Raw genomic sequence first — 12,430 nt, forward strand, 5'->3', positions numbered from 1 at the left:
AATTTTAGTTGAATTGTTTTTTTCTCCCTCATTTATTTCAGCGGGATGAGGTCAGTCTCCACAAGAAGTTGAGGACAGAAGTCATACAGCTAGAAGACACATTGGCACAGGTCCGCAAGGAGTATGAGATGTTGAGGATAGAATTTGAACAGACACTGGCAGCTAATGAACAAGCAGGTATAAGTCTTTCACTCTCTCTCTCTCTCCTCTAGAATGGAATATGTAACTGCAAGTGCCTATCCCAAAAGGGGGCAGTGATTGAATTGCTGATTTTATGGGATTAACAGTAAATAAAATTGATTTGCAGTGACCCCAACATGGTCAGTTCTTGACATTGTCTTGTGACTCAGTTTTTCACAGTGTAATTTAGGCTTACCTAAACTTGTGACTAATTCCTTCCTCTTTGCCGCCCCCCCAAAAAAAAAAACCCAACCAAACTCCGTGTGTAATATTTCCCCTTTTCCCTTCCCTACATTGTTCTTTTGGAAGTTTCTGTTGCCTTTGACCTTCTTGCCTTTTCATTATTTTGGTGTTTTAGGGCCTATAAATCGAGAAATGCGTCACCTCATCAGTAGCCTTCAGAATCATAACCACCAGCTAAAGGGGGAAGTCCTAAGGTACAAGCGGAAATTGAGAGAGGCTCAGTCTGACCTGAGTAAGGTAACTGCATGAAGAACATGTGCACTGCATCAAAACAGGGAGGAGATGTTTGCCTTTTAGTGCTCTATTGCTTTCCCTACCATACTATAAATACCCCTGGCTTGATTTTTATTGCTGTCTCCTGGGAAAAATAGAGATGCTATGTATTATTAATAATGGACCCGGGGCACACTGCAGCCTGTTCCTTGATTTCAAAGAATTTTAAATTGCTCCTGATTTTGCTCTCGTGGTCACATGAGAAATCTTACTGGGGTGGGGCGGCTAGCAGCTAAGAAGAGCATGGGTTGATTGCAAGCACCTCCTTACCAGTTTTTGTTTATATTTTTTTTGTTTGTGTATTTGTTTTTCCTTTGTGGATTTTTAGACCCGCCTACGTAGTGGTAGTGCTCTCCTGCAGTCCCAGTCAAGCACTGAAGATCCCAAGGAGGAGCCAGTGGAAGTCAAACAGGAGGCAGAGGACTCGTCCACCCAGGGGTCTGCATCCAAGGCCGGTCTGGAAGAAGCCAGTGACACCAAAGCCAAACGGGACGAGGAGGAGCGAGAACGCGAGAGGCGAGAGAAGGAGAGGGAGCGGGAGAAGGAAAAGGAGAGAGAACGGGAGAAGGAAAAGGAGAGGGAGCGGGAGAAGCAAAAGCAGAAGGAGTCAGAAAAGGAGAGAGAATCGACCAAGGATAAGGAGAAAGGGAAACATGAGGACGGGAGGAAGAAGGAAGCAGAAGTGATCAAACAGCTGAAGGCCGATCTCAAGTAAGAGCAACACTATCGGTTATTTAATAATAATAATGTTGGTATTTGTTAAGCGCTTACTATGTGCAGAGCACTGTTCTAAGCGCTGGGTTAGACACGGGGGAAGCAGGTTGTCCCACGTGGGGCTCACAGTCTTAATCCCCATTTTACAGATGAGGTAACTGAGGCACCGAGAAGTGAAGTGACTTGCCCAAAGTCACACAGCTGACAAGTGGCCGAGCCGGGATTCGAACCCATGACCTCTGACTCCAAAGCCCAGACTCTTTCCACTGAGCCACGTTATTTCTTTGTCTTGCGTTTCCCTGAAGATATCCTATTTTTCTGTGTTGCTTCCATTAATTTGGTTATATGGTATTTTAGCAGCCTGCTAACTGTTGGTGCTCTGTAGCAGAATTGGGCAAAATGATTCCAGACTGTGGGCTAGATTCAGCCTGACTCTGGGCCCGCAATTCTGCCCACTTCACCTTCTAATGTTGGTATTTGTATTTGTTAAGCACTTACTATGTGCAGAGCACTGTTCTAAGCGACTCTGCTCCAGCCTTGATTGCCAGTAGCCATCCCGTGGCACCGTGCAACCCCCAGTCCAGTGGGTTTGATGAATGGAGTCCCATTCGGCTTCTGGGTTAGGCAGGAGCTGCCAATTGTGGAAGTGGCTGTACTTCCAGGGGTTCAAACCTCCTGCCCCCCCTACCCCCAACATAGCTTGGTTACAAAATACGGCCAAGAGATTGCCCACTCCTGCTCTAAAAAGCTCTGATGAGCGGTTGGGAGTCAGAAGAATCTTTAGGTTCACTGATTATCTTCACATTTGTCCTTTGTTTGGCTGAAAGATTCGTTGAAATCTGTGGGAAGGGAGATACTGTAGAGGAAGGAGGATGTATATCTTTTTTTTTTTTTAAGATGAATTGAGCTCATCAGAAATTTAATCCTAACCTGTGTGAGCCAGGAGATAAATCAGTCATCTTACTACAAAGGCAGGCATTCCTCTCTCCCTCCCCAGGTGTATAATTTGTCCCATGGCCTCGCTGTCACCAACTCGTCTGGTTCAGTTTCAGAGTTGTCCTGTACTCTTATGCTTGCTGTATCATCTTGAGTGGTGGCAGAGGCCCACCTCGTAGCAAATGTGTGAGATGTGAAGAGCAATATAAAAATCTTTTCCTTTTCAATGAAGATATTCTTCTGATGGGTTCCTTTCCGTGTAATTCTGTGATGCTCTCATAACACTGGCCTTTTTCACTGGTAGGAAAGCCCAAGAAAGTCAAAAGGAGATGAAGTTATTGCTAGATATGTACCGCTCTGCACCCAAAGAGCAGAGGGACAAGGTTCAGCTAATGGCAGCAGAGAAGAAGGCTAAAGCTGAGGTAATCGAGTTAAATGTCTGGCTTCCTGTCCTTCTTGTTTAAGTCTTGGGTGAGCTTTATTGTTTTTTAAGAACACAGCATTGGGGGGGAAAAAAATACCATCTATTTAGGTATATGGCAGAATTCCACCTGTATGACTTTGGTTTTTAATTTTATGGTATTTGTTAAGTGCTTACTATGTGGCAGGCACTGTACTCAGCGCTGGGGTACATAGGAGCTATTCAGGTTGGACACAGTTCATGTCCCACATGGGGCTTCGCTGTCTTAATCCCCATTTTACAGATGAGGTAAGTGAGGCCCAGAGGAGTTAAGTGACTTACCCAAGGTCCCACAGCAGATAAGTGGGGGAGCTGGGATTAGAACCCAGGTCCTTCTGACACCTGGACCCCTGCTCCACCCACTCGACCATGCTGTTTTTGCTCATACCTCAACAAGTAAACAACTTTCACATCTGTAAAAGGGTGCTTTCCTCCCTAGCTTTTAATATTTTTAGATGCTATTGGTTTTTAATTGTCATTTAGTTTTACATCTTACATCAGTAAGTCTGCATGGGGCAAAATTAACATGCCTGCCCCCCTGAAAAAAGGAAGAACAAATTCATGTTTCTTAATGGCTCACCTAGTAATAGGAAGAGTATTTAGTGCTTACTGTGTGCAGAGCATTGAACTAAGCACTATAAAGGAAATACATAAAATGAGATATAGACATGCTCCCTGGCCCCAAGGGGCTCATGATCTAAGAATGGCACAGGGTGTTGGAGACAGGCACATAAGGAAAAGTGAACAAAGATGCAAACGATCTTGACGATGACATATGAAAGCAGCGGCCCTTCAGCCCTCTTTTCTTGCAAACAAATTCATGTATTTTGTTTAATTTTGGGGTTTGGGCTAAAAGCTACTAATTTAAGCCTATAAAACTGTGGGGTATTAGCTATGAAATTGCATCCTTGTATGAGCCACCCTCCTCCTGATTGACCAAGGTGTTGGCTTGGCTGATTCTGCCCTCTTCCTAGGCTCTGCAGATTGCCACGAGGCACCCCAGGCCAGCTCTAGACCATATGGACAAGGCATGGGGTAGGAAGGGCCTAAGACATAAGTCTTAATCAGGCATTGATGTCAAGTTACTCCGGGTGGGCTCTGAACCAGGAGTAATGGCTTGCAATCGCAAAGATGTTAGCACTGATGGCGCAACACTCTCAACTGTTAGCCCCATATGGGATAGAGACTGTGTCCAACCTGATTAACTGGTATCTACCCCAGAGCTCAGAACAACGCTTGATACATAATAAGTGCTTAACAGATATCATAATAATAAGAAAGCATTCATTTGGCACCAAGGGTTAGGTTTGTGTCATGCAGCTTTGGTCAATGAGGAATTCTCCAAAAGAATCCTTTGAAATAATACATCTTGCTCCACTGTGACCCTCCTCTAGAGTATCATGTTGCCTTCCTGTCTAGTGTTTCTGCTCTCTTTCCTTCTGATCTGTGTCACACGATGCTTCATTGAACATCTTCCTGAAGGATCCCATCCCCTCCTGTTTATATGTCTGCTCATGATTTACTTTGTCTTCTCAATTTGCCTTATTTGTTAGAGTCTTAATTCCTTGCGAGCAGGGAATGTTATTTCATTATTCTGTAGTTCCCAAATGCCTAGTAGACTGCACCATTCCAAGTGGCACAGTGCCCAATAAATGCCCCTACTATACTTTTAAAAGATCAAGGGTAATTCAGATGCTTAGACTCTGACCCCCGGGGGGGCAGGGACTGTGTCAGATCTGATGATAGTGTCCCTACCCCAGTCTTTACCATAATGCTTGGCACATCGTGCCACAATTATTATGCTTAGCTTAGGCAGCTTCCCCTTGTGGAGTTATTTGGGAAAGAGGGCTTTTTGTTTTGTTTTTTTAAAATAGTCTGACTTATTCAAACTATTAAAGCTAACTCCTGTCTCCTCATAGTTGGATGATCTCAGGCAGAGGCTTAAGGACCTAGAAGATAAAGAGAAAAAGGAAAGCAAGAAAATGGCTGACGAAGATGCCCTGCGGAAGATCCGAGCAGTAGAGGAACAGATCGAATACCTGCAGAAGAAGCTTGCCATGGCCAAGCAGGTGAGGAGGTCTTGCATTGGCCCACTAATTACATGGACGGTTCTTGATGGGAAGCAGCACTAGAAGGCTTTGCCTCTTCTAGTGGGTAATAGCCCAGCTCTGGTTCAGTTCTGTGATCGAGCAATGGTATTTATTGAGCACTTACCGTATGCAGAACACTGTAGTGAGCACCTGGAAGAGTACAATACAATAGAGTTGGTAGACCCTATCCCCGCCCTCAAGGAGTATACAACCTAGAGAGCTCTTACCAGGGAAATTCTTGGGTAAAATGAGAGAAAGTGCCCCTTTCTTACCTTAGTCCCAAGAAGTGACATCCAGTGGAGTAGTAGAGTGGGAGATGATTATCCAACAACATTTGAGTATTTGTTACATGTGTGGCACTATAGTAGGTGCTATATACACAGGAGATTATTTCCATCTCTTCAACTTGAACCTAATTGGCGCTTTGTTTTAAAAATCGATGAACGACACTTAGTGTTATGTAAGATTGAAAGGCCATATGTAGGGTGTGGTAGAAGAAGAAAAGCCAGAAGCATTTAAAGAAGTTTAAATTGAGGATTTTCCCTGAGGGAAAATGTCAAAACATGTGGTTAATATACCCTGAAAGGCTCCACATGTTTTGGGCCTTCTTTTACAGGCCCTTGATCTTTGCTTGCTGTTATTCCCAGGGTGGGGTAGCTATTCAAGTCTTGATGGAAAATGAGAAAAGGTAGGTCTTCCGTTGCAGCTTCTAGGGGAACAGGGAAGGGGGCAAAAAAACCGAAACAAACAAAAAAACCCAACTTTTTTTTTTTTTTTTGCCAACCCAGGAGGAAGAGGCCCTCCTCTCAGAGATGGATGTAACAGGCCAGGCCTTTGAAGATATGCAAGAGCAGAATATCCGTCTGATGCAGCAGTTAAGGGAGAAGGATGATGCCAACTTCAAACTTATGTCAGAGCGCATCAAATCCAATCAGATTCATAAATTGCTGAAGGAAGAAAAAGAGGAACTAGCAGATCAAGTCCTCACTCTAAAGACTCAGGTAATCTGAAGAGTAATGAACGAACAGGACTTTCCCTGCATGGAACCAGCTATCTTATAATCCACTCTCTTGCTTTTTTTATGGTACTTGTTAAGCATTCTGCCAAGCATTGTACTAAACATTAGGGTAGATACAAGATAACCAGATCAGACACAGTCCCTGTCCCACGTGGGGCTCACAGTCTAAGTAGGAGGGAGTAGAATTTCACCCCCATGTTACCGATGAGGAAACTGAGCCACAGAGAAGTTAATTGACTTACCCAGTGTCACACAGCAGATAACTGGCAGAGCTGGTATTAGAACCCAAGTCCTCTTCCTACCAGGCCTGCGCTCTATCCACTAGGCCATGTTCATTGATTCACTCAATCATGTTTCAGCACCTACTATGTGCAGAGCACTGTCCTAAGCATTTGGGAGAATACAATATAACAGTAAACACATTCCCTGCCCACAACGAGCTTGCAGTCTAGACTGGGAAACAGACATTAATATAAATAAATATTGCTTCCCTTGACTGGGTTACGGTAGATGGGGAAGAAGATCATCCATAAAGTTAGGGTAAACACCATGCTAGAGGCTCTAAAATAGGAGTGTGAGAAGCTCGAGAAGCAGTACGGCCTAGTGGATAGAGCCCGGGGCCAGAAGGACCTGGGTTCTAATCCCAACTCCGCCACTAGTCTGTTGTGTGACTTTAGACAAGACACTTCTCTGGGCCTCAGTTACCTCATTTGTAAAATGGGGATTAAGACTGCGAGCCCCATGCAGGACAGTGACTGTGTCCAACGCGATTATCTTCTATCTACCCCAGCACTTAGAACAGTGCCTGGCTTAGAACAGCACCTGGCATATAGTATGCACTTGACAAATACTGTTTAAATAAATTTTTTTTTAAGAAAAGGAATCTTGTTCTGATCTTCTCCAAGTTGGCATTTCTGAGGATACGTACCTCTGTGCTGCAATAGTCCAGATATAGTCAAGCACTTCGCAGGTTCCCCCGGGAGACCCTGGCCTTTTTGATTAATCCATCAATGAATGATATTTTTTGAGTGCTTATTATGTGCAGAGCACTGTACTAAGCATTTGTGAGAGTACAGCAGAGCTGGTAGACACATTCATTCCCTGCCCACAAGGAAACATTAGTCTGCAGAAATGAAGATTCCACCTTCATCCTGATGAATGTGTTCTGGGATTGTGTGTGTTTATTTCCAAGGAGTGCAACATATTGCCAGGATTTATAATTCACTCCTCCTACTGGGTCTCTCCCACCCCAACTCCATTATGCCACTCCTTAGGTCTTAATCCATCACCCAAAACACATTCAGCTCTTTTCACTGAAAATACATTGTACTGCAGATTGAGGATGTTTAGCATCTTCATTTCTGCAGACCATGTTTCTTAGAAAACTGTGGTGTGTACCCACTTTCCCTGCAGCCTTTTTGCAAAACGAGTACTTGGGGACCAGGCAAGAGAGCTCCGTGCTTGGTGCAGCTCAGCACTGCTTCTGAAAATATAGCTCAGCACACAATAGGAGAGGCTTCTCCCCCTCTCTCCTTCCTCCTCTTTGCCCCTTTCTTCCCCCCCCCTTCGCCCCCCCTTTCCCCCCCGCCCCCTCAACCCAATGTAAAGTCCTTTGTAAGTGAGCAGCTCCATGGTGGTGCCTTGGCTGAAGAAATAACTGCATTTTAGTGTTTAAGCAGCAGATCAAAGGATGCAATTCTCACCCTAATGGAATAAGGAGAGGCAGAAAGAAAACATGCCCTATTTTATGTGTATAGAGTGGCAAGCTTTTCTTCAGTGGTACACTCGTGGATGAGAATTACACTGTCAGCGGGGTCATTTTTCAAGTTCAAAGGACAGTTCTATATATACACAAACAGAACTCAATTAGCTTCCTAGTGACCTAAACATTGCCTGGCTCACCAAAACCAGATGGGACAGATCTTACCACCTATGGTGCCATCTTCCAAAATGAAGTCAGTCTCTTTCTCTCTCTTCTCTCCTCCCCCCATGGATGGATAGGTATCTGAGAGAGAAAGAGAGGGATCGCCTTTTGCCTGAGAACCTCAGTGCATTAAAAAAAAAATTAATGACTCCCCACTACATCACTGTAAGATGGGTACAGTCTTACAGGTGGGCAAATGAAAGTTCACTCATTCAGTGGTGAACGCTGGAATGAAGCTTAAGGCTTGTACCTCACGTATACACAATCCGCCACACTCAGCGACTTTCTGCTAATGGAGGGTTAACAGCTCTCCCGCTCCTTCTTTCCTTTGAGCTAAATCTCTCCTTTTCCCCTTTGAAGGTGGATGCCCAGTTGCAGGTAGTGAGGAAACTGGAGGAAAAGGAGCATTTGCTTCAGAGCAACATTGGCACAGGGGAAAAGGAGCTGGGACTCCGAACCCAGGCACTCGAAATGAACAAGCGCAAGGTAGGTCTTGTCTGAGCATCCTAGGGCAACCAAGTCAGAGGTTCAGGTGAAAAGACTGCCTCTTTCCATCTCTTAGCTTATAGTAAGCTCTTTGCATCACTGGAATCAAGGGATGGTGATCGGCGGTTTGTTGTCTTGCCGGCTCCTCTAGGCGATGGAAGCCGCCCAGCTTGCAGATGACCTCAAAACACAACTGGAGATGGCCCAGAAAAAACTGCACGAGTTTCAGGATGAGATTGTGGAGAACAGCGTGACCAAAGAAAAGGATCTGTTCAACTTCAAACGAGCCCAGGTATAAACCCTTGTTTCTCAGTGTCTTCAGCCCCAAGGTGGGCCCAGATTCTGAGAGTTCTCTTAACCCACCGTGCTGACTACATTTTTAACAACTTTGCCATCATATGGCTTTTTCATCCCTGCCTCTCCTTTCATGCCTCCACTCTTTGTTACATTGGTTTTTTTAGGATTGGTCATAGTTACCTGAGCTGCAATATAAGGGAATGACATCTATTCTTCAATTACATCGCTTCCCATAGGGACTCTATTCTATACTTCTAAGCACTTAGTAGGGTATCTGCACACAGTAAGTGCTCAATAAATGCCATTGATTGATTGAAGGAGATGAGACTTATCAGTATGTTCTCCTCCAGGAGGATATCTCCCGACTGCGCAGAAAGCTGGAGACCACAAAGAAACCAGACAATGTACCCAAGTGTGATGAGATCCTGATGGAAGAGATCAAGGATTACAAGGTGAGCCAGCAAAAGGGTTATATCCTCTAATTAGTGGAAAGGCTAATGGAGGAGCAGGATGGCCTAGTGCCTGGGAATCAGAAGACCTGGTTCTAATGCCAGTTGCCTGCTATGTGACCTTCGGCAAGTCACTTAACTTCTCTATGCCTCACTTCCTTCTTCCTTAGACTGGGAGCCCCGTGTGGGACAGGAACCGTGTCCGACCTGATTAACTCGTGTCTACCTCAGCGCTTAGAACAGTGCTTGACACATAGGAAGCACTTAACAAATCCAAGGGGGAAAAAAAAGGCCTGCAGTAGGATTACCATTCCAGAGGGAGAGAGGGAACACTGAGCTTCATTAAACTTGCTATATTGATGAAGGCCATTCCTTCTCTGGAAGGAGCATCCACTTTTGAGGGCCGCATTCTTCTGGAGAGGTGTTGCTTGTTTTTTGGAATATGTGAGGGTTTTTCAAATTCAAATCTCATGTCATGGCTTAGACTTTCACTTTCGAGAAGCCATGGGGCCTAGTGGAATGAGCAAGGACCTGGAGTCAAAGGACCTGAGTTTTAATCCCAGCTACCCCACTTACCTGCTGTGTGACCTTCAGGTCTCTGGTCCTCAGTCTTGTCAGCTGTAAAATGGGAACTCAATACATATTTTCCTTCCTACCTAGACTGTGCCCGACCTGATTCTCTTATATCTACCCCAGTGCTTGGTGCAGAGTAAGCACTTAACATATACTATTATTGTTGTTATTGTTTCTACTACTATCAACTCTCTCTCCTTTGCAGGCACGACTGACCTGCCCCTGTTGCAATATGCGCAAGAAAGATGCAGTGCTGACCAAATGCTTTCATGTCTTTTGCTTTGAGTGTGTGAAGACACGCTATGACACTCGCCAACGCAAATGTCCCAAGTGCAACGCTGCCTTCGGTGCTAATGACTTCCATCGTATCTACATTGGCTGAAGTGCATCGGGAGAGGGGAGAGAAGAGAGGAGAGCACTTTTCCATTAACCACCAAACTTCTTCCTCTTTCCACCTTGACTGTCATCAGCAGGGCAGTCTCTCTGTCCTCCCTCACCAATCCCTGTGCCCATGTTTTCTGTAATAGCTACTGTTGACCATAGGGGGAGGATTAGAAGATTCCAGCTGGAGGGTTGGGGGTAAAATCAAATCAGCTCTATTTGCTTTGTCTTCCAGCCTTTCCCGCCCCCCTCCAACCCTCGTGCCCCCCTTTCCCCCCAAAAGACTTTTCATCAGCTGTCAAGTTGGTTTGTTTTTTTTTTAAAGGACTTCTGTTCACGTTGGCCTGGTGCAGAATTGGTATCTTCAGCTTTGAATAGTACAGACTCAACATGAGCTAAGAGGTGCGTTACCAGCAGCAGAAATAAGATCAAGGGAAACAGGAGTCCTTTAGCCGTAACTTGCCGATGGCTAGTTGGCAAATCCCTTGTGCACTTGCTGCTTAAAATGGATTCCTTGGGATACTCTCTTTTCAGAGGCAGGAGCACAAACCCCAGTTTTCTCTGTCAAGAAGCACAACACACTGGGTTTCTGTGTTTTAGCGTTATTTAAGTTTCAGCGATCCAATCAAGTAAAGTCTCTAAATCTTTTTAGGCCCAATCAATTATGAACATGGTGATTTCATTTTTCCTTTGTCTTTCAGTAATGTCAGACTGGGGAGAGGAGGGAGAAAGTGTTTGATCCTAATAAAGAGAACTCTTTACTAGCATCATTCTAGGCTTCCTCTTCCTCCCCACTGTGTGATCTCCTCCCCCTTTCCAGAGAACTGTTTGAAGTGGTCACAGTGTGACTTTGCCACATGGATTATTCTTATATGACATAAATTCCAATTATGTTCCAGATTATAGTCATGCTCTGTATATTTCCTAATCCATCTAAATCTTTCATCAGTATCCACCTAGGTGGACTTTTAAGAAATGCTATTTTGGGTAGGTCAGTGTCCACCCATCCCAGTATTTCATCTCCAGCAGAAACACCCTCCTAAACCTCCATCTTCATCTCATTGTCATGAAGGCACTGAACATCCCTAACTTTTCCCTCGATTATATCATTATGAACTCTTGTCCAAGAATGTATTCAAACAATTCTTGAATCTTGATATTTTCTGCTGGCACAGGTAACAAATTCCATATGTTTATGACCTGCTTTGTGAAGAAGTGTTTGCTTTCGTCTGTCTCGAACCCATCACCTTCCAGCTAGTGCTCGGTGCCCAGGAATTCAACATCTGCCCTATCCAGTCTTATAGATCTTTGCAGAAGTCAGTCACGTTCCCTCTCAGCATCTGTCTGTTCAGTCTTCTCACGTGGAGGCTGCTCCATCTCCCAGAAGAGAGTGGAATTTCCTGGCCTCCATGGTTTCGGGACCTGAAGTCTGGCCTTGGGAGGTAGGGGGGGGAGGGCGCTCAGTCACTGTGACTCATACCTGATAAAGTTAAGTCCAAATTCAGTAGGCATCAAAATTGTTTTCATCCCATGAAAGGGGAAACTGTTCAGTCCAGCAACATCTTCTCTTGGACAGAAACAACCAAACATAAAAGACTTAATGAGAGATTGTTTTTAAAACACTTTACCCATACAGTGTAATAGTATATTCTCAACAGAAGCTTGGGCTTGTGTTTAAGTGATTTTTAAAGAGCCTGAAACTATAGGCCTTGATATTTTTTTTTCATACATAGCTTTAATCAATTGTTTCTGATGCTTAGTACTGACAATATTATTCTGATAGTCCAGTAGTTTCCCCCCTTACCCATGGAGATGACGAAGAACTGATCTTTTTCATCACTTATTTAAGGAGTAGAGATTTAAGATTTCAGTTGTAATCAGAAAGCTGGCTTTGTGATTTCATAATTCCCTCTCTCATGTCTAGTTCTAAACCCTGGTTTCTCCAGGAGTATATCAAGTTGGACATGTAGCCTACATGGGCTAGGCAGAACTCTGGTCATCTTATTTTTTTTCCTATTTTTAGCTAGTCTTCCTAACAGCCTTCTCCTGCCCTCTCAAGTGGCTACCGAAGTGTCACATTTTCCTACCTGGACCCAAATATCCGCAACCCGCACATCCATTTCCTGGTGGGTAAGACACCTAGTACTGTGTCATGGGGGTGATGAATACATCCATTTCAATGCTGGTAATCATGTTTAAGGAATTCTCTGTCCTTTTTCATTGAAGAGTGGGAATTTGGGGAAAGGCTTTAAGCTTCCTTGGACCAGAAAAACTAGAATTGTAAATACATTGTTTCCAGTAGATGAATGTCGTATTACTGTCTTGCTCATTCTTACTCACCTATGCAGAAATACTTGATTGATGTTGCCAACTGGCAGACTGTAAAATAAAACATTCTAGACAGTA

At 44.3% G+C, this 12,430-nt stretch overlaps 1 protein-coding gene across 4 annotated transcripts in view; it reads left to right on the top strand.

Annotated features, from left to right (window-relative positions):
• RNF20 (ring finger protein 20) overlaps nucleotides 1-12,430 on the top strand; it is a 42,472-nt gene extending 30,042 nt beyond the window's left edge. For all 4 annotated transcript variants that reach the window (XM_029056176.1, XM_029056177.1, XM_029056179.2 and 1 more), the window contains 10 exons: nucleotides 42-177; nucleotides 539-660; nucleotides 1,025-1,407; nucleotides 2,651-2,768; nucleotides 4,726-4,875; nucleotides 5,685-5,897; nucleotides 8,199-8,324; nucleotides 8,476-8,616; nucleotides 8,972-9,073; nucleotides 9,849-12,430. In XM_029056176.1, coding sequence (XP_028912009.1) covers nucleotides 42-177; nucleotides 539-660; nucleotides 1,025-1,407; nucleotides 2,651-2,768; nucleotides 4,726-4,875; nucleotides 5,685-5,897; nucleotides 8,199-8,324; nucleotides 8,476-8,616; nucleotides 8,972-9,073; nucleotides 9,849-10,025 — 1,668 coding nt within the window. In that variant the 3' untranslated portion in view covers nucleotides 10,026-12,430. The remainder of the gene's footprint in view (nucleotides 1-41; nucleotides 178-538; nucleotides 661-1,024; nucleotides 1,408-2,650; nucleotides 2,769-4,725; nucleotides 4,876-5,684; nucleotides 5,898-8,198; nucleotides 8,325-8,475; nucleotides 8,617-8,971; nucleotides 9,074-9,848) is intronic.

The sequence above is a fragment of the Ornithorhynchus anatinus genome, chromosome X5 (genome assembly GCF_004115215.2).
Source record: "Ornithorhynchus anatinus isolate Pmale09 chromosome X5, mOrnAna1.pri.v4, whole genome shotgun sequence".
NCBI classification, from domain to species: domain Eukaryota; kingdom Metazoa; phylum Chordata; class Mammalia; order Monotremata; family Ornithorhynchidae; genus Ornithorhynchus; species Ornithorhynchus anatinus.